Below are 26,033 nucleotides of genomic sequence, written 5' to 3'. Positions count from 1 at the left end.
GCTCTGTGACGAGAACCACAGCTCATAGTTAGCAGAGCAGCATGGTGTGCTGTTAGGAAGATGACCAGGTGAACAAACTGCTCAGGAACAGAACGAGTATAAATCCATTAAAGTAAGTGTTCCCTGTGTGTGGTTTGTCATGCAGAGTGCAGCTCGAGCTCTTTTTGTGCGTCGCTGCCTCTGCGCCCACTCTGTTATGCCACAGAATGTGTGTGTTTCTGGACCACAGTTTGATAGACTCGACTTCATGTGGCAGCTGTTTCAGCCCCCTGTTGACTTTGCAGCCCCGCTACCCCCCCACACACACACACACACACTGAGCCTCTCCTTTCCTCAGTGTTATTTTAAACCCCCCCACCATAGCCCACCTTTGGACACCACTTGCCTCCGCTCTGTGCCAGAGGAAGGATTAGTGTTTTCTATCACTTCTGTCTCTCTGCTCGATCCCCATGTGGCTCCAGTTTCTCTGTGTGGGTGTTGGATGTTTCCAACACGACCTCCACGGTTGTTGTCGCCCTCGACTCTGGAGGGATGTCAGCATGACTCCATCTCCCTGGACTTTTCTGAAACCAGTTCTCAGCCTTAAACGAACCACCGACTCTTGTTCTCCACACCATCTGTCAAAGAGCAAATTCCCAAGAAGTGTCTTTAACTTTAATTACATATCATGTAGTAAACACATGTTCAGAGGGAAAGGTTGTGTCAGAGTGTTAATGTTGACAGGCTGCATTGTTGCCTCGCTGGGATAGTCCTAATCCCCCCCTCCTGCTTATTAGTTAATGAATTGCTGCTCGTGAGGATGGTGGGAAAGAAAAACAAGATGGCTCAGCCACTCTGGTTTCAAAAACACTGGGGCTGTTGCTCTGACAGGAGTCGGTGGACGTAAGCTGTTTGTCCAAGCTTACGTTCAATAAAGGGCCACATCTGGTCTCTAGATCCACGGTTTGAAGCACGTTGTCGATGGATGCTGTTGGACATGTCTTCATAGTTGCTCATTGCCACCACGTGTTGGATATCATGGCTCACACTGTATTTATGTCACCGCTGAACATCTGGCAGTCACTGATTGGAGGAAAAATGCTCACTTTACGGTGCTCTGTGCTCAGTGTTGGGGAGTAACGGAATACATGTACCGCCGTTACGTATTTAAAATACAAAATATGAGTAACTGTATTCCGTTACAGTTACCGTTTAAAAAGGTGGTATTCAGAATACAGTTACTTTGTTGAAATAAATGGATTACACTGCGGTACTTTCCTGTTTCATATTGTCGCGGGTCAGGACTGTTTGGGTTTTGTTTGACAGCTACGTTCTGTTGTTCCAGGCGGCAGCGTTACGGTTGCCATGGTTACAGGGCGACGCTCTCTCTCTCTCTCTGCGACTGTGTGTTTCCTGGGTGAGAGAGTGCCTTTTCGTTGTTGTTGTGCTAAGCTAACAGGCAGAATGCTACAAGCATAGCTCTAAAGAATGTAGCATCATGGGCAGTGTAGTTGTAAGTAAGCTATTAAGACTCGACTGTACACCGTGTTCGTGTTTTCCTCCGAAAACAATAAGTTCCGTTGGAGCAGCCTTTCAACGCCTCTCTCTGTCTCTCGCAAGAAAAGTTGACCCACACAACAAAGTAAAGCTAGTTTTCGGCTACGAGCCGACAGGGACCCCGCCGTATTAGTCAGAGGTCCCTTTACTACAGTTCGGAGTCGCGGACCTTCAGTAATAGTAATAAATCACACAGCAATAGTACATTCACGTTGTTGTAAAAAGCATGATAATATATTAAGTAATCCAAAGTATTCAGAATACGTTACTGTCATTGAGTAACGTAACGGAATACGTTACAGAATACATTTTGGGGCATGTATTCTGTATTCTGTAATGGAATACATTTTAAAAGTAACCTTCCCAACACTGTCTGTGCTACATCATTTTATATGCTTGTGGTGTATGCCACATGTTCTGCAGCAGCAAAAATAATAGTTGATTATTAATGAAGGAAATCTCAAAACTGGCCGTCATACGTTTTGAGATGACTGAATCAAGTCTTCCTTTATTCAGCCAGCTGTGCGAAAGCTCAAGATGAAGACGATGTAGCATAAGTCCAGTCGAGCTGGACCTCATCAATGAACACGCGTCTGAGAGTCAGTCTCTCTTCGGCGCCCCTTCAGTGACGACAGTCTGACTCTGAGAACCTTCTGTTTGTTGTCTGTTGGCAGATGCTAGCCACGAGGCAGCAGCGGAGGCCATTGAGAACATGGCGGACGCCGTCACGCACGCTAGATTTGTAGGAACAGACCCGGCCAGTGATGAAGTTGTCCTTATGAAAATTCTACAGGTATGCCCCGTTTGTTTGGTCAGCGCTGTCACTGCCAACCACAGTATGCATGTTAGTACAGTTGTACCTGCTGCTTCAGGTCCTGAGGACTTTGTTGCTGACACCAGTGGGAGCCCACCTGACCAACGAGTCTGTTTGTGAGATCATGCAGTCCTGCTTCAGGATCTGCTTTGAGATGCGTCTGAGTGGTAAGTTTATTTGAAGCTAATTCAAGGAAGCATTGCATCCTTATTGGAAACAGTTTGATCAAGTTTTACTGGCACATTCCAGCAGCTCCTTCACAACACGGCTCCTGTGATGCAGTGTTTATCATTTAATGCCTGTGAAATGGTACTCAGACAGGCTGGGAGTGAAGAATAAAGCTGAAATAATAAGAATATTAAATCATTCTGACCCTGAGGACTCGACATTAGGTACAGTGTTTGTGTGAGATTAGCCTCACACTGATAACAGAAGACATTTTCACATCTTATTCATCTTATTGGACGACCTGTTCTTCGGCTGTACCGCCGTCTTCTGTGAGGTTCTAGTCCAGTCCTGTTATTTACATAAAAATATCAAATTATGTCTTAAACTGTCTCCACCCAGAGGCGTCTCCTCTCTCACGCAGTTTTTGGTTCTCATGTCTCTAATGTCTGTGTGTGCAGAGCTCCTCAGGAAGACGGCTGAACATACACTGGTCGACATGGTGCAGCTGTTATTCTCCAGGTAAATAAATGACGGGGTTGTGTTGGTGGTTTGTTGCAGATGGCAAGTTGACAGTCTTTAATATAAATGAGGAAGGTTGTAAGACAAACACACTCGTTTTGGAACTTAAAATAAATGTCCATAGTAAGTTTGCCAGAGATACAGGTTAGCACCTCATGGCAGGATATTCAGAAGAGCCTGAAAAGTGGAGGCAGAGCTTTGTGAGCTGTGGGCTCACTGACAGGCTTTGTGTCCACATTAAATACATGATCACACGTTCAGTAAGATCTGTGAGAGAAATGCTTATTGTGTCTTAAATGTTTGTCTTTTGACCAGAACACTCACCACAAGCTGTTGTTACCTCAGTCTGTTTCTTCCAATGTAAGATTCTGTATATGAAGTTTGCCAAGTTTATTCTGATATTTGAACAGCGCTGCTCCCGACAAAGGGAAAACCAATCCTGCAGGGAGACCTACCTCGGCACTTGTGAAGCCAAAGGGCAGATTTGCTTCACCATATTTTCTAGTCTTTGGCTTAGAATGAAGTTGGTTTGGAAACATATTCAGCGATGCTTTGTGTTTCTGTGGGCGCCCATGCTAGCAGCGTCCAAGCGTTTTGTTTTTTCCCCCCATTTTCATTCCGCTCCCCCCCTGCATTGGCTCTCCACCCCCCCACTTTGGGAAGGTCTGGTCTAATCAAACCGCCCTCTCACTCACTCACAGCACCATCGTCCACACCATGTGTTCAGGAGTGCCAGGCACATGTGGTCACAGACAAAGGGATGAGCCACTTGAGCTGCATGCTGTATGATCTGCATATAGATAAAGCTGCTCTCTGATTCAGCAGCAATGTTCCAGCCCCCATAAATATTAAGCACACACACATCACGCACTGAGTTAGCATTGCCAGCAACGCCACATAGAAGCAATCAGCAAAAGCATGTCTGCTGATGTGAGTGAAACCGACTGCAGCTGGATAACAAACAGAGCTTAAATTAAAGGTGTGATTTGCTTCACCTCCTCCCTGATGTTGTGCATTCTTAACTAAGACTATTTGACATGGGGTTTGTCACAAAGCACTAGCTTATCGTCCTTTCAGTGAAGTCCAGAATTAGTTTTTGCCGAGGTTGTTGCCGTTTGCTGCCAGTTCCTCCGAGCAGTCCAGTTGTTATTTGCTGCCTGGATTCTTGTTATCAAGTCCTCTTACAAGACTTGACTGTGTTAGCATAAATCTCACTAACAGACATTTCAGCACACGAGCAGGTGCAATGAAGGAGTCTGGACTTTTACTCTATTGTTCTCATCCTGCACTCTCGCACACACAGACACACATACGACTCGCAGCTCATTTCCTTCGTGTTCAGCCCCAGCCCCCCGCTTGTCCACAGACCCCAGATAATAGAGATGTGAGTCTGGGATGCCCTCCACCCTCACCCACCTCCATCAGAGAGTAATGAGCAGCAGCTCAGTCTTAGATTGGCTGCTGAACGTATTAAGCATGTTAATCTGTTGGACCCACAGATCATCCAATAATCGTGCTTACAGAACAACACTCTATTAACGCTGAGCTAATGTCAGGAGAAGGCTGCTGGCTCGCACAGTGCGTGCGTGCGTGCGTGCTTGGATGTTGATGAGCTCTAATCTCATCATTTTCTAGCGAAGCTTTAGCTTCACAGAAACCTGGTGACACACACTAACATACTCTGTGTGATGCCTGGGGAACGTTTGTGGCTTCACTGAATGTGCTGACACTCTTACAGTAATATTTCCTCTTAAGCAGCTTATGACAGGCTCTGTGTTTAGTGCTATATGTTTTTTCTTTTGGGTTTTTTTTATTATTTATTATTGTACTTTTGTAGAGTTTTAATCAAAAAGTCGTTGTTAGTGTTTTGGCTTTTGGTTCAGGGCTAAAGGATGCACTAAATAACTTTAAAGCAGTGTCCGTGCAGGAGCCAGTTACCACCTCTGGGCCAGTATACAGCAGTTATTTAAAGCCTCTGCCTAAATAAACAGGGAGGCGTGAACTTTTGGTTTACACGCTAATAAAGGAATGGCACAGAATTACTGCTGTGACTTCAACAAATCAGTCACTGGACACTTTTCAAAGACTACCAGTCCAATTTGATTTAAAAACAACTTTAATTTGTTTTTCTTTGGCTCTGTCATGCAGACACATTACATTTGCTGTAATGAGCTGTTAATTAGTCATCAATGATTTTGATAGTCGACGTAATCGTGGCAGCCTTATTCGACAGCCAACATCCAGACTGACGGCGAAACAACCAGTAGGTCAGCATTCCAATATTCGGAAGAAGCAACTGCTAACACAACTAGAGATTAACAATGTACCATATAAATGCTACGGCGAAGAGGAGCCAGGACATCAGGGGGGAGATGTCATCATCCTCACCCTCCAAGATTGGTCCAAGATCAAGGCGGTGTGGAGGGAAGCTGGGGAACTGTTAGAGCTGGAGAAAGGTGTGATGAAGAATACCTTACCTTGCATGCCTTAGAAACTGCCAAGCAAAGCATGGCCTCGGCTTACTGCCTGAACAGGTACACCAGAGAAGGAAGTCATGAGAATAAACCAGCTGTTCTCCACTCAGCCATCCAAGGTGTGCTCTCAGTGGCAGAGTACATAATGCACAGGCACATGGCTCAGTACATGAATACGTCAGTACAAGAAAGTCTACAAATGCCTCGTAGATCCTGGAATTCCTAGAACACCACAACATCAACAGGACCCTGATGGCGAGCAACACTAGAGGCCTACTTCAAGCACACAACGCTATCAAGCGTGGGATGCGTCTGTCCTGTGCAAGCCTGAACCCTCTCAGTGAAACAGCAAAGATACTGGAGTGGCATTTGGACTGGAGACGTGTAATTGGATGATAACAAAGAGGGAAGGTAGTCAGAGCTCAGGCTATCATGTCTGTGTAGGGCCTCGGTCAGCCAGGTCATGATAATCGAAAGAGCTTGGGAGGAACAGTGACTGGACTTCTTTGAGTTTCTTGACGAGGTTTCATCTGAGAAGCTTCTTCAGTTCTAAGAGGAACTGGTGGAGAGATTGAAGCTGTTCTTTAAGAGAGCCATTGATCATCTGCCCAATCACATGAGCCAAGATGTGAAAACAGGTGTGGGTCAGTATCAGCCAAGGTTTTGGATGAACCCATTGGGAGACCTTGCCCCACCCTATCACGTGATTTATCGATATCAAATGACCCAAAACGTGAGTGGACATCAAGCCGTCTGGGACGGGACCTTAAACCTGGATTAGATGAGCTCCGTAGATTACAATAGAAATTGTCATGAAAATAAAGAAAACCCATTAAATGAGAATGTGTGTCCAGTCTTTTGACTGTTGGTGTGTTTGCTTCCATCATCTAAGATGCACAGCGTGGGCGAGGTTGGTGATTTATGTCCTAGACTGTAGATGGGATGTTGTAACATGTTCATGTCTCTTTACAGACTCCCCCAGTTCAAAGAGGAGGCCAAGAGTTATGTTGGTGCTAACATGAAGAAGGTAACATGGCTGAGATTGTGAATGTGTGCTGCTTGCTGTCATCGTGCTTTCTCTTATTCTTTGTTAATCTTCCGTCTGAGTCTGTGTCCTCCCCCTGTGCTTGGATCCACTTTATTATTTGTAACTATTAGTTTTCTTTTCAAGTTTCCTGTACTTGGATGTGTCCCTGTTCTCCTTCCCACAGACCCTACCTGTCATACTGGACTCTGAGGATGTTATTTGTGCAGAGCAGCATAGAAACACAAGTCAGAGTGGGGTAGACAGGGTACTTAACTGGCAGGGTTAGCATGGCTTCTTGGTGGGAGTGCATGAGCGCATGAGCGTTAAACATCGGTGGTTTTAAGGATGTAGTTGAATCAAACATCAGCATCTCAACATTTCTGCAGTATCCACCAGTGAGCAGCACAGTGGTGCTGTGGTGTAGACTGCAATTACATGTTGTAGTTGCACTAAGTGATAACAAGAAGAGTTAACAGCTACACTCTGGCTTTATCTATCAGATGCTGCTCTTTTATTGCACTGTTAGAGATGACATTTGTGAGTCCTTTGTACTGTATATGCAAAAATAATTAGGTGAGTTTTCTCCTTGAGCCCCTGAGAGGTGTTCAAGCCGTGACTGTGGTGCTCTGTTCGCCTGCTGCTGACTGCTCCTGCAGCTTCTAATGGCAGTTTTTATCTGAAGCTCATTCTTACATTGCACCGGCTTTATGGGCAAAATCACTTTACAGCTTTAAATGTGTAAATCTTTTACATATTTAGTGTAATTAGAAGATCTATCACATGACTAAATATGAAGACGCTTTGAGCTTACAGGTAAATTCAATCCCTGCAAACATAAGTCAGATGCAGGTTAAAGTAAACGGCTTCATCCAGTCAGCTGTGCTCACCTCTATGAAAGCCTGTTGTGGTTCAGTCTGGACTTTCTGTGGATGTCCCTGCCTCTGAAGCACTGACTGGTACAGCACTGTACACCACAACACAACAATGACCCTTGTTTGTCCTTTGAGCTGCTGGTTACGTGTCACGTCACATATGTGTATTCGATGCAGATTGGGGTGTTCCCAGAGTTTTAGCGCTTGTTGCTTCTTGCATGGTCTGCCTGTCCACTGACACATCTGTGCTGGCTGCTCTTGGTTACAGCCTACAGTGACTGTGCACTCTGATCCGGAGCACTGTTTGCACTCCTCCCATCGTGCATAGATGTGTATGCTCAGTTGTGTTATGTGTTGGTCCCACTTATCTGCTGATAATGTTATCCATCACTAATCACGGGCCTTGCCTGCTCCCCTTCTCTTCTGAGGCTTACAATATCTTGTGGAAAAACAAACGTGTGCAGGTAAGGAAGATTACTCTCAGTATTTAGGCTAGGGCAGTATATAGATTCTCTCCCAATAACCTTTGACTTACCCTCGCTACCTTAACCTCTTTTCCTTTACCTGTGACCTTGGCAAGATGGAGGCATGACATGACACAAACAGGAAGCAGGCCTGCAGATCCTGCTGGTCATTGTGTGACACATAGCAGTGTATGACTGTGTAATACTCACATCTGGATTATCACACTTTAAATGATTGAATTCATTTGGGCTACACAGCTGTTGGATTTCATTTGCCAATATGTGTCCCAGCTGTTAGCAGATAGCTTTTTTTTTTTGTATGTGTGTTTTTCTTTATTTAAAACAGACTTCCAACTATCCCAAGTGTTAAATAAATAAATAAATAGTTAGAGGATGAAAACCTTAGGGAATATTCTTCCAGCAGAAGTCTCTTCCTGTTCTTTTTTGACTCTTTCTCATAGTGGGGCAGGGCTATGCGATCTGCATACAGGGATCGTTTCATATTCTGTTCAGTGCAATCATTTTCATTGCTTTAGATGATGGTTTGTAATAGTGCGCCACAGGAGAATCAGCCAGACAAGTCAAGGAGCTCGTTTCTAAACTGTAGCATGAAAACAGCAGAAAACCGTGCTGTGCAAACTATGTGGCAAGTAGACGCCAACACAACAAAGCTGCACTAGCTAAGCGAGAGTAACGTGCGAGAGTATGGAGACAGTTTACCAACGAGACGTCGTCAAGTGCTCAGATAAACCTGAGACGTTAGAATGACCTTCTCCCCGCAGCACGCCATGTCATAAAGAGTCACTAATACAATAACGAGCATATATACAAGCATATATAAATCTGGTTTCAAAGCACTCCACTCCAGGTACACAGCGCCGGCTGAAGACATGCCACACGAGTCCCGGTGCCTCTTGTGTATTACGAGTGTGTAAATGATCTGGATATAAAGAGAAGTGAAACATTGTCATTGCTCAGTGATGATGGACCAGCTGACTCACTGAACCACTGTGTTTCCTCCAGCTGAAGATGCGTGCCGGTGGCATGAGCGAGTCATCTAAATGGAAGAAACAGAAACGTTCTCCGCGGCCGCCTCGGCACATGGTCCGTAGTTCCTCCGGTCAGATGGAACCAAGCCAGCCCAGCACGCTCAACAACAACCTCTCGGGTAGGACGCGCTGTCGTAATAATGGACTCACAGCCGTCTGTAAGCAGAGCTTGGCTTTCAGGTCTTTGGTGGAGCGCTGTATGACTGGATCCTGTGTTCTCAGGTGGTGTCCCGTTCATGGAGGAGGGCTTGTCCAATCCCAGCCTTCCTGTCTCAGACAGCTCTGCCTCATCTATCTGCAGCCCAACAGCCACTGACAGCGGCCTGGACACCTGCTCAAAAACTACTTCCAGGGAAGACCTTTCTGACCTGGATCAGTGCAGCTCTGCATCAACCGCTGGTGCAGCCATTGCACTCACAGGGACTGAGTCTGGCTCTACAGATGCACAGGTGAACATGTTTCTAATGGCTCTTGTTTACATTTTCGGCTCCGTGAGAGACATTGTATTTCCTCGCTTCTCCCTGTCCTTCTCTAATCTCTTGTGCTGCGCCTCTTTCTGTCTAGTTTGAGGGCCAGCAGGCTGAACCAGCCCCGTCAGCCTCAGTGGAGTCCATCCCTGAGGTTCTGGAGGACAAAGACTCCATTACAGAGCAGTCAGACAGTGCCTCTGTCCATGATATGGATTACGTCAACCCCAGAGGCGTCCGCTTCACACAGTCCACGCAAAGAGATGGTAGGATCCAGCTGAATTTAGCAAGAAGGGCAGAAGATGATCTGAGAGTTCCACGTTTCTGTGATGTATAAAGACAGCTGTAGAGTGGTTCTCTCTAACCTCTTGTCCTTTTGCCTCTTGTCTGTAGGAGCATCCCTCATCCCGTATGGCCTGCCGTGTCTCAGAGAGCTGTTTCGTTTCCTGATTTCACTGACCAACCCTCATGACCGCCACAACACTGATGCTATGATGCACATGGGGCTGCAGCTGCTGACTGTAGCCCTGGAATCAGCACACATCCCTAACTACCAGTCCTTGTTAGTGCTGGTCAAAGACGAGCTCTGTCGACACCTGTTCCAGGTAAATTAAATGTAGATGATGTCATTGCTGACAGTGAGGAGCAGTCCTCGTCAAAGCCGCGGTCTTATTTTGGTAACTCTGTGCTGATCGGAGTCTTTTTAGCGATTATTGGCTTTTTATTGAACTAAAGCATCTGGTCCAGGTTCCTTACTGAGACGGCTAAAAGTGTAGCACCATATATTTGTGTTTCACTGCTAATGACAGACATGACCGGAGTGTTTTTAGGTTATAAACCCAGAGATCTACTCTTAACCTTCTCGACTGATTTATCTGACCTCAGATGGACTGATTGGTTCTCTTTGTCGAGGCCTGAGTCCTCTGCAGGGCAGTACGCTGGTGTAGTTATGAGGCCTTGCTGATGAAGTACCTCATCTGTGTTCCAGCTGCTGAGTGTGGACCGTATGAACCTGTATGCTTCATCCATACGGGTTTGCTTCTTGCTCTTTGAAAGCATGAGAGTGCACCTGAAGTTTCAGCTGGAGGTAGCTGTTCTCATTGATCCACACTCCTGTCATTCAGCTTTCATAGCGTTAGTCCCTGAGGACCTGATGGCCATGTCTCTGTTTGCTCAGATGTACCTGAAGAAGCTCATAGACATCATCACTTCAGAGAACATTAAGATGCCCTACGAGATGAAGGAGGTGGCTCTGGAGGCACTGGTCCAGTTATGGAGGATCCCCAGTTTTGTCACTGAGCTCTACATTAACTATGACTGTGACTTTTACTGCTCCAACCTCTTTGAAGACCTCACCAAGCTGCTGTCTAAGGTAACTCGCCCTGAAAGGCTTGCTAGTGATGAACAGGCCCTGATTACCTTTTTGTACTGAGAGCAGACTGCTGCAGTTGTTCTGTTTCCATGTATTTCAATGGCAAAATAATGGAAACCAGTTTTCTGTTAGAAGAGGTTTAGAGCGTCCTCCATTTCTTCTACTCCTGAGTGTTTTCTGCAGAGGACGTTTGGCTCTGTTTACACACTGGTCACCACTTGTAAAATATTAGTGTTTTAGGTGATAGGAACAACATACAGGTGATAACAGAAAGCAGATTTGCATTGATCTCCAAACCAGCCGTTTCACTGCACCACCGTCCTGTTCCCCATCGTCCACTGCACATGTCAGCTGTTTTGGTTGCCGTGCAACAGTGATGTTGAATCAATGTATAAACACAGTCTCGAAAACTTGGGCTGTGTAAAATGTAAATAAAAACAACATGCACTAATCACATAAACTCATGTTATTCACATGAGAACCATGTTTTGTGTGAGTCAGGACTGCAGAGAGCTGTCTCCCAACAGGAGGAGGAGTCCTCCGGCCAGGCTCCTCAGCTTGCAGGCATTTAAAAGAAGAGAGGATGCTGCACAGTGGTACACATGTGGTCAAATAGTCCATCAACTTCAAAATGACCTCAGACGAAGCTGATCCAAGCGAAGCAGACAGAAACAAAAGATCAGTCAGAACAGAGCCAAACATGTCCAGTCGTAGGAACGATAATTATAACACTGTATTCACAGGTAGTATTATGTACCTGGACAATAGACCGTTTGCAGGCTAATATTCTGTAGATTATGATGTGAGTATTATGTGAAAGTGTTTTTTCTTCTGTGGCGATAGAACGCGTTTCCCGTGTCGGGGCAGCTGTACACCACCCACCTCCTGTCACTGGAGGCGCTGCTCACAGTGATCGACAGCATCGAAGCTCACTGCCAGGCCAGGGTGCTAAGCAGCATAGCTCAGCAAGACCAAGCAGAGACTGCGCTGGCAGACGGAGAGGGTGCAGCCAAAGCTGAAACAGACTCTGCAGCTGGTATAAGCACAGATAACTTCACACCTCATAGATGCAGCTTGGGTGTCATTTTACTGTCTTTTTCTCCTTTGTCATGTGATTGAATAACGTTGGACACAGACGGCTTCAGTAAAAACATTTCCCTTCTGTTTACAGATGTTAGTAGACTTGGCAGTACCAATGGTTTGAGTCCCTCGCAGCCTGAAAAAGCACCAGTGTATCCTCCAACCAGTGGACATCTAATGGCCGAGAAGATGAGGCTGGGCAGACAGGATCAGGGAGACGGCGACCTTTGTGAGGCCTCCGTCTTCTTTAAAGTTTGTCTAAGCGCTGCGTGGAAACTGTTCAGCTGAGACTAACAGAAATTCTTTTCTCCAGCTGAGAAGAGAAGTCTGAAAAAGCCTCAGCGTTTCTTGTCCTGTTTACCTGATTCACACGAGCTAATGGAAATTAGAACAAAGAAAAAGGTATGTGGAATTCATTTAATGAGAGTAACGTAAAGAATAACATCTGCAGCGTTTCTTGCTGTGTGTCAAGCTGCTGATCACAGGCACGGAGCAGTTTAACCAGAAGCCCAAGAAAGGCATCCAGTTCCTCCAGGAGAAAGGCCTCCTCAGCAGCCCCATAGACAACAACCAGGTGGCCCAGTGGCTGAGAGAAAACCCCCGACTGGACAAGAAAATGATTGGCGAGTACGTCAGCGATCGGAAGAACCCGGAACTCCTGGACAGCTTTGTGAAGTAGGCTTAGCATCCTTTCATTTCAACGTGTGCTCTTCACAGGCAGAGCCGTGTGTGTTCAGGAACAATAACCAGTAATGCACCGTGTGAGCAAACAATAATCTGACTGGTTTCTTTTCCAGCACATTTACCTTCCAGGGGCTTCGTATTGACGAGGCCCTGCGGCTCTACCTGGAGGCCTTCAGATTACCTGGAGAGGCTCCTGTCATTCAGAGACTCCTGGAAACGTTCACAGACAACTGGCATGTAAGGGACACGTCCTACAATTCATCATTACTGCAGGACACAGCAGGATATCGGGCCACACGTGGTCTAGGCTGCGCTTGAGTCAGAGACTAAGTCATTTCACTCTTAGTTTGAATACTAAAGCTAAAAGAAGTCTGGACACCTGCAAAGGTCATAATAAGAGCGTGATCAGAGATGAAACAGACCTGAGAATGAGCATCAGCTGACTGCTGTAGCAGGATCAGGCACAACAGTAATAATGTGATGATCCCACTGAGGTTTAGATTCCTATCAACCTCTCACTTTAGGGCCAATAGGGGTTCAGGGGTTTGTGGATTGGGTGGTGATCTGAAGGTCAGCGCTTGTGTGGAGAAGGAGCCTGAGCCTAGGATACAGAGCCTGGTATACTGGTTTCCCCCAGTTTGGCGTCTGTATACTGGGACTTTTCCCAGTGGACGAGGGGGTTGCTTTCCTCCAGGGCAGGGAAGCAGGTACTGAGCGTCATTTGCACCGATGCACCACTTCAGGTCCCACAAATAAAAAAGCTTTAACAATGAGGCTGGAGACGTCATGTCGCCTGGGTGGTCCGCTGGACCTCACCCCTGGGTGGACGGGGTTCGCCCTGAGGTTCTCTGGATCTTGTAGGGCTGTCTTAGTTTTGCATGGAAGACTGGGACAGTGTCTCTGGTATGACTGGCCCTTTGCTGCAGGCACTCCCTAAGAGCTTGGTGTGCATTACCATTGGAGTCATTGCTCCTGGTGAAAGTTGGCCTGTGCTGCTCTTTGTCATCGGTTCTGTTCATAGCATTGATGGATACGATCTCTCGGCACAGCCAAGTCGTGGAGGGGCTCTGGCCTTAGTATCACATCTCTGCTGTTCACAGCTGATGTGGTTGTCTTGGCCTGATACGGCAGTAAACTGCAGGTAGTTGCAGTCAGTTAGGACAAGTGAAATGGAACAGTGACAGATTGTTGATCAGAGGTTGACGCCGTGTCTGCAGTGATGTGGACACTACACTGTTACGGTGAAAAGCCTGAAAACGAAGCTGTTGATTCTGTGGTCAGTGTATGTTCCTGCCCTCACATATGGCCACAGTGGAGACTGACTGAAAGAGTGAGATCTCAATTCAATTCAATTTTAGTCATATATATATAATCACAACAAAAGTCGCCTCAAGGCGCTTCATAGGTATCATCCTCCTCTGTCATGTCTCGGCTCTCCCTTGGTTGTTCTGAAAGCGCCAGTGTAGAGTCACTCATCTGACTGGGATGCCCCCAGTTTGAGTGTTTTGGGCACATCTTGCCTCAGGATGTCTCTGCTTAGGCTGCTCCGCCTGATATCTGACCCACTATAAGTGGCAGAAAATGGACAGATGGATGCTGTGTAGTTTGATGTGTCCATCACAGCTTGTCTGAACAGTGTGCTTCAGTCACTGGAAGGACGGTGCATGTGTCTGAAAGCAGCTATGGAGGGAGTTCCTACAATGGTCTTCCAAGAAAGAGGAGGCAGCCTATGGAGCCTGTGCCAGCTGTCGAAGGGCAAACGCAGGCATGCAGCCGAACAGCTCGCCAGTGGCATCAAACAAAAGACTGATAAATGTGCATATACTCTTTTATTCTATTGTTCTTTGGCTAATAATGTTACCACTGGGAAGACTTGGATTATGTAATTATCTAGTGTCCCCTAATAGACCCTAATAGTGCAGTGCATTTATAATTTAATGCTTTTACTCGTTCCAACATACCTGGAAACAAACTCGGTCACATTCACGTTTCACAGTCTGGTCACAACCAAGCGTGTTCATCACAAGGTAACTCCACTTGTAAGAGGCGGCCCTCAGTATTGTGGTCAACCCTGCAGATTGTTTAGATTATAGCAGTGGGATGACATAAGTGTCAAGACAGAGTCACGTATAGAGTGTGACAGGCAAAGGACAAACTCCACAGGGGAAACATGTGACGCCTCAAAATAGCAGGAGGAGCCATGTGACCTGGAAACTATTCCTAGTAATGTCCCTTTTTTTTTTTTTTTTTAGGCCAGCCGCACACAGGAGTAGGCTTTGAAAGAGAAGATGATTCATTCTAGGCAGTGACACTGTAAATGGGTTTTCCACTGTGTGGGGTCAGTGTGGTATCAGCTGAGAGGTGAATCTGGAGGTCAGAACACGGGGAGTAGTTGTAGTGTGCCATAGAGGCACAGCAGCCTCTGTTTGTTGTGTGATATCTGGTCCATGCTCTGTGTTTGTAGAAAGTCAACGGCTTTCCTTTCATGAGCAACGATGCTGGCTTCGCCCTGGCCTACGCTGTCATCATGTTGAACACTGACCAGCATAACCACAATGTCCGCAAGCAGAACATCCCCATGACCGTAGAGGTAAGTGATCACACACCTGTGTGCGGTTGTGAAGCATGAACTAGTCGTGCCAGTTTGTGTAAATGGACAGCAGTCATTCCCCCAACACTGGTCTGAAAGGATATGCCTCCGTAGCACCAAGAACGGAGCTTTGAAATAAGATAACACGTATAAGAAGCGTTTGAGATTTATTATTGTGCAAGCCCAAACATGGCAAATGTCACCGGACAACACCGCTGCAACAGGAGCGTCGAACAGGACATAAAAACAAAGAGCTCAGTAAGAAGCTTGAATCTAACATGATGGTTGTGTTGGAGTGTCACAGGGATGGTAGTTTGAACCTCATCAAACCAGACTCAACTGCCAAAATGTAACCAAGCAACAATGGTAACACTGGGATGAACTACCAATGTGATGGGAAGATATATTCATATGGTCTACTAATGATAATTACCTAACCTGAATGATTACAGCTATGCATCTGTTTACATTATATTGTCAAAATCCAGGTGTCCCAATCACTTCATGGCCACAGGTGCATGAAGTCGAGCCTCTAGCTGCTGGGTCATATTGATAGGATACCACCTGTGCAGCTGCAAACAGCTGCAAACTGCAGTCGGGAAATTTCCTCACTACTAAATAGTCCACAGTGAGCTGTTAATGCTATTATTATCAGAGAGGTAGGCCAGGTAGAATCACACCTGAGGCGTGTAGTGTGCAGACGGCTTTCTGCAGGATCAGTTACTACACACTGACAAACTTCATGTACTGCTGCACTCCAAGTGTGAGGCACAGCATCAGCTGCAGTGATGTGCACATCAGTATCCCATGAGTCAGTATGCCACCTCTGGACTCAGGAGCAGTGCACGCGCTCTCTGGAGGAATCAGCATTCACCGTCTTCTTACCCAGTGGACGAGTCCTAGCAGCAGGCAGGAGAACAGAACTATCTGACCAGGGCTAGTGGCTCAGGGTGTGGGGCTGATGTTCAGGCTCAGCTCCTTAGGTTCAGTGAACTTCATGTGTCAGCATGCTGAGATATTTTGGATCATCTCATGCTCCCAACCTTTTGAGAATAGTTCAGGTGTGGCCCCTTTCACGTCCAACCTGACTGTGCACCATAAAGACGTGAATAAACAAGTTTGGTGTGGAAGAAGTTTGACTGGTCCTGTAGTGGTCCTGTAGCCCAACACCAGTATGTGCCTCACATATGTGGGTCCTTCAGAAGAACTGAAGCTCTTACAGCTGCAGACATCATAGGAAACATTGATGGTTGAATTTATTTATTTAAAAGGGACAGTGCAGTTTAACACAGTTCAAGTGCAAGACATGACACTGATGTACCGCACACAGGTTTATAGCTGCTGCTGATTTTCAACAATTGTCCCTTGTTGGGCTCACAATCTAATAACAAAGATATTAAAGTCGTTGTTGTGGTTCTCATTCACCAGCCTGTTGTGCATGAGTAATAATGGCTGAATGAAGCGTAAAACGTCCGCCCTGTTTCCCACAGTAATCGAGTAAATACTCGGTGGTCAGCAGGGAGCTCGTTAACAGAGAAAAGTCCTGATGCTGAGTTACTTCTATGCAGTGTTTTAAAGCACAAACATGTTGAGTAGAGAGACTGTCCATGGAAACACTGTGAAGACTATTAAGGTTGTTTCAGTGATAAGAAATGAAAAGTCAAATGCATTAGCATGAGTCTGTTTCTTATACCTTCATTATCATTTCTTTAACAAAGTCAACATCCTGATTATCTACACACTATCTTTGATTATTGTAAAGTTTGCAGCTCTCTCTTAAATAACGATATACCGAGCTAAATGAAAATGGTGAGCTGTTGTACTTCACATGTCAGGGTTAGGTTAGGTTAGGTTAGGTTGTTTCATTTAAAGTTCAGTGCACAAGTTAATAGAGACGTTTAAACTGAAGCTAGTTGCAAAGCTCGTTTGTTACAGCTGCTGTTACAGAGTATCCCTCCCGCGATACCACATCAGCACGAAAATAACACAACACTGTCACTGAAGCCTGCCATAAATGTTGTAAATATGATTATAATACTACTAATGATAATGATAATAATGTTGTTGACCTGTGTATTCTAGCAGAATGCAGTCAGATGTTGGTGAGGCTGAGAGTAAAACCACAGCACTGGTTCTGACATGCATGTGTGAGAAACCCATAAACACAAACGAACCCATTCAGCAAAACAGCAAATTAAAGAGAAGTACATCAAAGAGTTTAGACCAGCGGTCCCAAACCCCCGGTCCACGGCCCAGTACCGGTCCGTTAGTCGTTTGGTACCGGGCCCTGAGAGTTGAGGCTCGGGTGTGAAATTTATGGTCTTCAGGGTTTTTATTGTTAACTGTTTCCCTGGGTCTTTCCTGTGTTGTAGTTGTGCGTCTTATTTTGAAAGAAATATTTACGCGATACCATAGCAGCCAGAGAGCATTAAGAGGGGAGGATGTTACTCTCAATAGGAGGACGCTGCTATTATTATATTTACAAAAGACCAGCGTTTTTGTCTCAGTCATGTCATTTTATTTTTGTTAAACATGACACATGTGGTGGTTTGACATTCCTCTAACAAAGCTGGTGTTTGCACTGGTGAAGCTGCTGGTTCAGAGCCCACAGCTGTAGTCAGTGGCTCCACACAGTCAGGGAGGGGGGTGGATGTCGGTGCTCTCTGCCTTTGGTTGACGGTGTCGAAGCCTAAACTGTGTGTGGCACTCACTGACGAACACACACTTGCTTTCTCTCTTCTTATGTTCACATAGTTAATAAAAGCTGGTCTGACCTCATCGTCTGTTGTTGTGTATTAAAATCATTTCTATGCGCTTTCAGCTGTAGTCTGGGGACAAACTCACCGAGCTCGGGGTCAGCCAGCACACAGACGTCCACACAATAGTTTGGACAGGGCCAATAAAAGTGGCGCCTGGCACTTCGCTTACTTAGGAGCTTGTTGCAGTATGTAACATTCATCACAGCATGTGTTGGCACCAGTTATTTTTGGAATGGGAAAACTATGGCTGTGTGCACATCAGATCGTGTTCCCCGACAATAACATGACACGAGTGCGGTTCAGCTGAGGGCGGTGGGATGGTAGGTATTGTGTCCATGAAACCCAGCGTGCTGTTTCCAGCAGCTGCTCCCAGACCAGCGCTGATACTGACCACTGTGCGTTTCAGATGGCATGTTCCTGATCCTTAGCAGGATCCTGTTTCTGCGTCTCTCTGTGGCATCGCTGTTTTCCTAATGATGCACCTAAAATATATTAAATGACACATGAGTGCGTGTCCAACCAAGGCCTTTTAACTGTTGGTGTGATGCTCTGAACAAAGCACTAGATGCCAAAGGATCACACATCGGTGCTCTCACCGACGTGTGAGTGGAAATAAAAGTCTACTGGTCACATGTTTGAATAGAGTTTGTAGAGTGAAACCAATGCTGCTAACTGCTAACACGATGTTTCACTTTAAAACAGCAATTCAAGAAAAATCTAAAGGGAGTCAACGGAAACAAAGACTTTGACCAGGACATGTTGGAGGATATCTACAATGCTATCAAGTAAGGCGCACAGCACAACTCCCCTGATGTGTTAGCATCTGCTATCAGCAGCCAGACCTGAGCCTCATCTCTGTGCTCATCCTGGTTCAGGACATCTTGTTAAAAATGCCCATCACGCTGCTTCATTCACCTCATTTAAAAGCAAAAGGCTGATTCTGTTCATCTGCATGTAGCGTTTAATGTTTCTCCTGCTGAAACGCCACATCCGGATGAACAGAATAAGGCTTCTGGGGTTTCCTTACCTGCATCAACACAGATCTAAAGAGCTTCCAGCTGTTTCCATATTGATGTGATTAAAGAAGGCGGGCAGCTGTCCGAGGCTCATGAATAGACTGATGTTCTTTCCTTTGCAGAAACGAGGAGATTGTGATGCCGGACGAGCAGACGGGTTTAGTGAAGGAGAATTATGTGTGGAGCGTCTTACTGCACCGCGGCGCCTCGTCCGAAGGCGTCTTTCTCCACCTGCCGCCCGGCAGCTACGACAATGACTTGTTCACCATGACATGGGGCCCCACTATCGCTGCACTCTCCTATGTCTTTGACAAGAGCCTCGATGATGTCATCATCCAGAAGGCCATCACTGGCTTCAGGTATACAGCACTCAGATGCACTCGGTGGTAAATGCTACGAGACGCTGCGAGTTGTAGTGCAGGCTGCCGGCTGGAAGCGGCCTTTAGATGTCCACATCCACGGGTTAGCCTGCAGGAGAAGCACGGTCCACCCACACACAAGTTACTGTTATTGACTGTGGACGGACAAATCGTGTGACTACTGTAGGAGAAAAAATGCACGTTTTAAAACAGGCGTAGTTTTGTCAGGCGTTCAGTTGAAGTAAAGAATGAAGTGTAAACACTTTGTGTTTGTCAGCTGTTAAAGTGTGCAGTCATCTGTGTTTGGCAGGAAATGTGCGATGATTGCAGCTCACTATGGCTTCAATGACGTGTTTGACAATTTGATCATCTCCCTCTGCAAGTTCACCACTCTGAGCAGCGAGGTGGGTCCACAGCTTAAATCGCTTCTGTTCACAGCCAAAGACACTGCCGTACCTTTGACACACAGTAAGTGCACATGTGACACTGCTTAGTCCAATCACGTGTTTTGGGGATCAGCTGATTAAAGAACACAGTTCCTGACTGTGTCCACTGTCACTGGTTAGTTTGGCGTTCTGGTTCACACAATCATCGTTTGGTGGTTTCTGAAGAAAAACTGACACCTCTGATACACACCCCATATTAAAACATGTGTACAAAATGTAGCATCTGCTAATGTATAAATACTGCTAACACATAAATAGTGCCGTGAACTGAACTGTGATTGTGAGAAAATGTACTGTTGTATCAGTTGTGCTCCACAGCAAACACTGAGCCGTGCCACACACAACTGTAGTGAGGATGAGTGAACGCAGCAGTTTAAACTTGTACAGACTAGGGCTGCCACAAACGATTATTTTGATAGTCGACTAGTCACCGATTATTTTTGCGATTAGTCGACTAATCAGATCATCATCCATTGGACGTACAGCGTACAGCTTATTGCACCAGCAGCATCTGGTCTTATATAACTATCATTAGCTTACAGCTTGAAGTGTTTGTGCTAACTAAAAATAAAGACAAGATGGTAGTTTATTAAATTTTAATGAAATTTGCAGATTGTTTCGGTAAAGTTTAATAAACTCCTTGCTATCTAAAATATAACAGGACACCGGAGTAAATTCTCCAGCGTCTCACACTTCTGATAATCAGCTGTCTGCTTGACAGTTTTAGCTGTGCAAAAACTATAACTTTAATCTCAGCCAAACCGATTTACTCAGGAACAAATAAAACACTAAAGAAAGCCAAACAATAACATTTTTAAGTTATCTAAGTGACTTATATATATGTTTAACCTGAGTAGCAAAAGACGGCGGTGGGTTTGAAAACGATTTGCAGGGAGTCCGGTGTTCACACGGCTCTAGTTAGCCTAGCCCCCGGCTAGCTATCGAGCTAGTGGGTAACAGACGTCTCAGAAAACGTCGGAGCGCTTTTGAAAATATGCGGTGTCCTGATAAACTGAGCAGATATTTGAGGTTTACACAGCTACATTCTCGCCTGAAAATATGTTAAACGTTTATTTTGTGACCCAGAAAGAATAATAAGAGTAAAGTTAAAACTAACTAGCTGCCGCCATTGTTGACAGCTGCGCTATGAATTCTGGGACACAGCTTCTTCTTCTTCGGGGTTTAATGGCAGTTGGCATCCTTGTACATGCAGTGCTGCCATCTTCTGTTTCAGTCCGTTATTACACTCTTAAATCCTGCTACTTATTCCTGCGTCCTTTGTGATCTTACAAAGCTTCAAACGAGGCGTCGACTATTAAATTAGTCGTCGACGATTTTGATAGTCGACATAATCGTGACTAGTCGACTAATCGTGGCAGCCCTAGTACAGACACACGTTTGTTGTCACTAATGAATTGATCCAGATTTCATTCAATGTTCCTGCTGATGCACTGAGAGGATGTTTTCACACGTGGCTGGGTCAGTACCACTCCTCCACCTGTTGATGTCAGCAGAGAGTCCCCACTGTCAGCACCTTAAAACGACCTTTGTTTAAAAGAAGCCTTCCTCACAGCTCTCAGCTTCTTAAACATCTACAGAAACAACAGAGTTTGTGAATGATCTAATTGTGTTGTCCTGCATGTTGTTCAGTAACAGTAATGTATTCAGATGTGTAAATAGTGTTTGTGTGTCCCCCCACACACAGTCTGTGGAGAATCTTCCCACCGTGTTTGGCAGTAACAGTAAGGCCCAGACAGCCGCCAAGACGGTGTTCGACCTCGCTCATCGGCATGGCAACATCCTGAGGGAGGGCTGGAAGAACATCGTGGACTCGCTGCTGCAGCTGTTCAGAGCTGAACTGCTGCCCAAAGCCATGGTTGAGGTCGTTGTTCCGTCCTCGCTTTCTGATAGTACTGCATAGATCATCTGTGGCATCTACTGTTTGTTTGTTTGTCTTTTGTAAAGAGAGACATAAAGTTGTGCTAACACCTACCTGCCTGTGCCCTCAGGTGGAAGACTTTGTAGAGCCCAATGGGAAGATTTCTCTTCAGAGAGAGGAAACCCCTTCAAATCGGTACACACCAATCTCATCCTCCATCTTTTAGACCAATAAGTGTCACCACACAGTGACTTTTTCCCAAATACTGGTGAACTTTTTTTTTACCTGCTAGAACTGCTTTCAGCTGCTCCCATGCTCAGCGGTTAGCTCTGCATGTTTGTGAAATACCAGCTTCACGTTTAATTCCCCGTAGAACAGACCGGATCTTTAAAACCAGTACAAAGGCATGTGCTAGCTAAGAGGCCATGGAGTAAAAGGACGTTTTCTCCTCATGTGTTACATTCAGTGGCGAGTCAGCAGTGCTAAGTGTTTTCAACTGGCTGACGCTTAGTGGAGCCGAGCAGTCAGGACTCAGAGGACCGTCCACAGAAAACCAGGAAGCCAAACAGGCTGCTGTCCACTGCATCAAGGTACTGGACTCACCGCAATCTCTGAACACAGTCCAAACACCAGCTGCCATCCTCAGCTTTATTTCAAATACAGTTCAAGTGAAGGCATATCGTAGCAACAATGACACAGAGCCAATGCTCCGAGTAATCAGACTACTTGTAGTTACAGTAATTGGTGCCTAATTAAAACCAGCCCCATGTTGCAGTGTCTGACTTTTATTCAGTTAAATGACGACAGCACCGGTGATTGTTTTGGTTTGTTATAATATGAACGTTACAGCCGTGATATTTAACAAACTGGATTTAAAGCTGTGAAAATGGGAACAACGTTAGCCTGCTTCATAGTTTATTTTTACACATTTGGCCTTATTGAGCTGTGCACTTTGACCAACACTGTTCGGACAGCTGACACTGTATCAGATCACCATCAGTAGGTTTGCTGTTTGTCTTCCAGCAATGTGACCCAGAAAAGCTGATCACCGAGAGCAAGTTCCTGAAGTTGGAGTCTCTACAAGAGCTCATGAAGGTTATTGTTGTTCAGCACATACTTTAACAGTCTAAGTGTTAGCTTAGTGTTTCCTTTACCATTCACCTCATGGTTCAACATAAGCACACTAAATGACCTGGATTCTCCTGTCAAGGCTCTGATATCAGTCACCCCAGATGAAGAGACGTATGATGAAGAGGATGCTGCCTTCTGCCTGGAGATGCTGCTGCGCATTGTTCTTGAGAACCGGTGGGAATGACTCTTGTGACATCGTTTGTGTTGTCAGTGATTTTGAGCACAATAACGAGCTGTTTCTCTGCGTTTGTGAGCAGAGACCGTGTGTCCTGTGTGTGGCAGACGGTGCGCGACCACCTTTGCCAGCTCTGCGTTCATGCTAATGAGAGCTGCTTCCTGGTGGAACGAGCTGTGGTGGGACTCCTTCGACTTGCAATTCGCCTGCTACGACGAGAAGACATCAGCTCGCAGGTATACAAAGATGCTTCCTGACCCCGGCACACAGATGTGGTCTTGCAGACTCGGATCATCATCAAGTTAGCAGACAGTCTCAGTTTTAGGGCAGCTTAAACCCAGGTAGCTGGATGCTGTTGGTGCAAAGCCACCTGTGCTGGTGGTCTCTTTGACCAGCACGATGACCGTGCTCTCTGATGCGTCCATCAGAGTATGAACATGTGTGAGTGTCAGAAAGCACTGAAAAGCATAGAAGAACGTGCTGGTGTGAATGTGGCATGTTGGACATGGATACAGATTAGCATGTCATTTTAAAATACCTGTGTTGCTCTATTTTGAATATTGTTGTTCTTTAAAAAGACAAAGTATTTATCCACCACAACACAATCTTTCGAGTATTTGTTACTCGATGCGTTGAGTCAAACGGCAGATTAGTGAGAATTTCAGAAGGATGCAAAGAAAGCAGGAAGAGTAAATCATTTAGATCCAGCAAGCACTTTGGGCCAAGTGCATGTTAGATCTAAAGGTTTGTTTCCTGTTTCTGCATAATGTTGTTGAGTTTACTATTTCGTTAGAATTTACCAATAAAATAAGACTGGAAATGTCTGATGTGCTTAAACCAGGGTCGGCAACCTTTCTGATGATGAGTGCCTCTAAAATTCCCTCAGAGGTCAGTGTGCAATATGACTGCATTAGCAATGAATTTAATAACGCTCTATATGAACAGTTACTCACTATATAGATCAACTTCATAGGATTATATTTGTTTGCAGATGTTGGCAGCTGTCAGCGAATAGTTATCAGCTATTTAGAAACAAAAAAAGACTTTTTATCCATAACAGCAAATGAACTGTACAACAGAAAATACAATTTAATTTAAATTTAATTTAACTCCCACCGTAAGGGTGTGTTTTAACTGATGAAACTGTGTGGTACTCAGGCTCGGACGCCTGATTGCTGCCTTTGTCGCATAAGCTAACACCAGTACAGTAACCGTGCCTTTACAAAACTGAAAGACACAAAATAAAACAACATCAACAAAGCAACCCTATTAGTGACAGTACAGTTTGGTAATAGTCATATTTGTAGCTTTAACACGTTATTTATCAACAACTCACCAGCTCGGCTTCATCAGTCATAACAGCAATATCAATGAAAAGAAGATCCGGCAGGTAGGAACTATGGCTGTTAACACGTACCATCCCAGACTGACATAAATCACTCCGTCTTAAATACATTTGTCATTTAAAGCAAATATGGGTCTGGCTGATAACAACAAAATAAACTGACATGCTAGAAATATGGGAAAAACCACACACTCCCCTTCCCTCATCCACCTGCTGGCCTCTGTTGGAGCTCCGCCACCACCAAACCACTGAGTTATTTTTACACATCGGCCAGCATCGGGACAATCCACCACCTTTCATTGTTTATACCGTTACAAAAAAAAAATAAAAAAATCATCGGCCCATTAAAAATGGATGAAAAATGGCCGATGGCCAGTCCAGCTATGGTCGTGCCATCAGTTAACCGTTCGTGCCCAGGGTTGCCGACCCCTGACTTAAACGATTTGAACAGATTACCACAGTGCTCTCTCGCTGTGCGCCCACAGGTTCTTCTCTCCCTCCGCCTCTTGCTGATGATGAAGCCCCATGTCCTCTCCCGGGTCAGCAGGGAGGTGGCTTATGGCCTTCATGAGCTGCTGAAGACTAATGCAGCCAATATCCACTGTACAGATGACTGGTACACGCTCTTTTCACTGCTGGAGTGCATCGGAGCTGGAGTGAAACCTCCTGTCGCCTTCCAGCTTACCTCGGCCACAGCTGACACTGACACAGGTTCAGCTGAACAAGCGTCTAAGAGCAAATAGAAATACATAAAAACATCATGTTAGGAGTTTACATGAACATGTCTTTGTTGGCATTTACTGCAGGTGCCCAGTCAGACAGTGAGCTGTCGTCTCATCATCCCAGTGAAGTGAGCTTAGACCGAGGCTACACATCGGACTCGGAGGTCTACACTGAGCACAGCAAGACCAGGATCCCACGCTCGGCCACTGATGTGGATGTAGCCAGCAGTGGATGGCTCGTGGTTAGCACATACACTCACACTCACACCTGCTTCATGAGTAACAGTATGTTGCATATGACACTGAAACTGTAACAGTATCATATATAAAGCCAAGGACATGTTTCTTTTCCTGATTTTATTTGAAAGCTTAATTTATGGAAAGAACATGGGATGCTTGTTTTATTTCAGATGTTTCTTTACCCCCACACAGGTTGGGAAAGATGACTTTGAGATAAGTAAGACCCCCACAGTCGGGTCAAAGGCTCAGCTGAATCACCCACTGGTCAACCAGTACAGTCTGACACTGGGTCAGGACCTTGGCCAGCACGACACAAAGTCTCTCATCAAGTGTGTGGAGACGCTTTCTTTCATCGTTCGAGACGCCGCCCACGTCACGCCTGACAACTTTGAGCTGTGTGTCAGAGCGATACGAGTGTTTGTGGAGGCCAGCCTCAATGGAGGTGAGACACTAACGTCTGGTTGGTTTTATCAGAAGAACTATTAAACTTTGTTCACTTAGTACTAAACACACTGAGTTAAATATAGCAGGTCAGTACTGAACACATCACCAGTTTATTTCTAAAGGTGTGACTGGCATGAAAGTCTCACCAGATGTTGATAACAACACATTCAGTCCACTCATGCAAACACATCAAACCACAGATGTCCATAAATGAAGTTATGATTTAATATTGGAACACGTTCATGAGTCCTCTTCACACGCTGAGGTTAATTATGGAGCTCCACAGGGTTCAGTGCTAGGACCAATTCTGTTTATATTATTCATTAGAAGGCATAGCATACATTTACACTGCTATGCAGATGACACGCAGATCTATGAAGCCAGATAATATATTCACATTC

The 26,033-nt window shown here is 45.4% G+C and overlaps 1 protein-coding gene across 4 annotated transcripts in view; it reads left to right on the top strand.

Annotated features, from left to right (window-relative positions):
* Nucleotides 1-26,033, top strand: part of gbf1 (golgi brefeldin A resistant guanine nucleotide exchange factor 1) — a 77,040-nt gene that overhangs the window by 42,441 nt on the left and 8,566 nt on the right. For 2 of the 4 annotated variants that reach the window (XM_085295877.1, XM_085295876.1), the window contains exons 5-33: nucleotides 2,211-2,329; nucleotides 2,409-2,517; nucleotides 2,977-3,037; nucleotides 6,484-6,538; nucleotides 7,839-7,874; nucleotides 8,898-9,042; nucleotides 9,146-9,372; nucleotides 9,488-9,656; nucleotides 9,784-9,995; nucleotides 10,379-10,477; nucleotides 10,568-10,762; nucleotides 11,606-11,798; nucleotides 11,934-12,071; nucleotides 12,156-12,244; nucleotides 12,315-12,517; nucleotides 12,640-12,763; nucleotides 14,991-15,116; nucleotides 18,578-18,660; nucleotides 19,014-19,250; nucleotides 19,561-19,654; nucleotides 21,402-21,578; nucleotides 21,706-21,770; nucleotides 22,042-22,165; nucleotides 22,599-22,670; nucleotides 22,786-22,880; nucleotides 22,964-23,117; nucleotides 24,712-24,937; nucleotides 25,033-25,190; nucleotides 25,381-25,630. In XM_085295877.1, the coding sequence (XP_085152003.1) occupies nucleotides 2,211-2,329; nucleotides 2,409-2,517; nucleotides 2,977-3,037; nucleotides 6,484-6,538; nucleotides 7,839-7,874; nucleotides 8,898-9,042; nucleotides 9,146-9,372; nucleotides 9,488-9,656; nucleotides 9,784-9,995; nucleotides 10,379-10,477; nucleotides 10,568-10,762; nucleotides 11,606-11,798; nucleotides 11,934-12,071; nucleotides 12,156-12,244; nucleotides 12,315-12,517; nucleotides 12,640-12,763; nucleotides 14,991-15,116; nucleotides 18,578-18,660; nucleotides 19,014-19,250; nucleotides 19,561-19,654; nucleotides 21,402-21,578; nucleotides 21,706-21,770; nucleotides 22,042-22,165; nucleotides 22,599-22,670; nucleotides 22,786-22,880; nucleotides 22,964-23,117; nucleotides 24,712-24,937; nucleotides 25,033-25,190; nucleotides 25,381-25,630 (4,035 nt within the window). The remainder of the gene's footprint in view (nucleotides 1-2,210; nucleotides 2,330-2,408; nucleotides 2,518-2,976; nucleotides 3,038-6,483; nucleotides 6,539-7,838; nucleotides 7,875-8,897; nucleotides 9,043-9,145; nucleotides 9,373-9,487; nucleotides 9,657-9,783; nucleotides 9,996-10,378; nucleotides 10,478-10,567; nucleotides 10,763-11,605; nucleotides 11,799-11,933; nucleotides 12,072-12,155; nucleotides 12,245-12,314; nucleotides 12,518-12,639; nucleotides 12,764-14,990; nucleotides 15,117-18,577; nucleotides 18,661-19,013; nucleotides 19,251-19,560; nucleotides 19,655-21,401; nucleotides 21,579-21,705; nucleotides 21,771-22,041; nucleotides 22,166-22,598; nucleotides 22,671-22,785; nucleotides 22,881-22,963; nucleotides 23,118-24,711; nucleotides 24,938-25,032; nucleotides 25,191-25,380; nucleotides 25,631-26,033) is intronic. The other 2 variants (XM_085295879.1, XM_085295878.1) reach the window with 1 other exon arrangement.

The sequence above is a fragment of the Mchenga conophoros genome, linkage group LG13 (genome assembly GCF_057382185.1).
Source record: "Mchenga conophoros isolate Kocher_MC1m ecotype Shallow Benthic linkage group LG13, M_conophoros_male_GT1.1, whole genome shotgun sequence".
Taxonomy (NCBI): Eukaryota; Metazoa; Chordata; class Actinopteri; order Cichliformes; family Cichlidae; genus Mchenga; species Mchenga conophoros.
The sequence above is the reverse complement of the archived record's forward strand: the minus strand, read 5'-3'. Positions and strand labels throughout refer to the sequence as shown.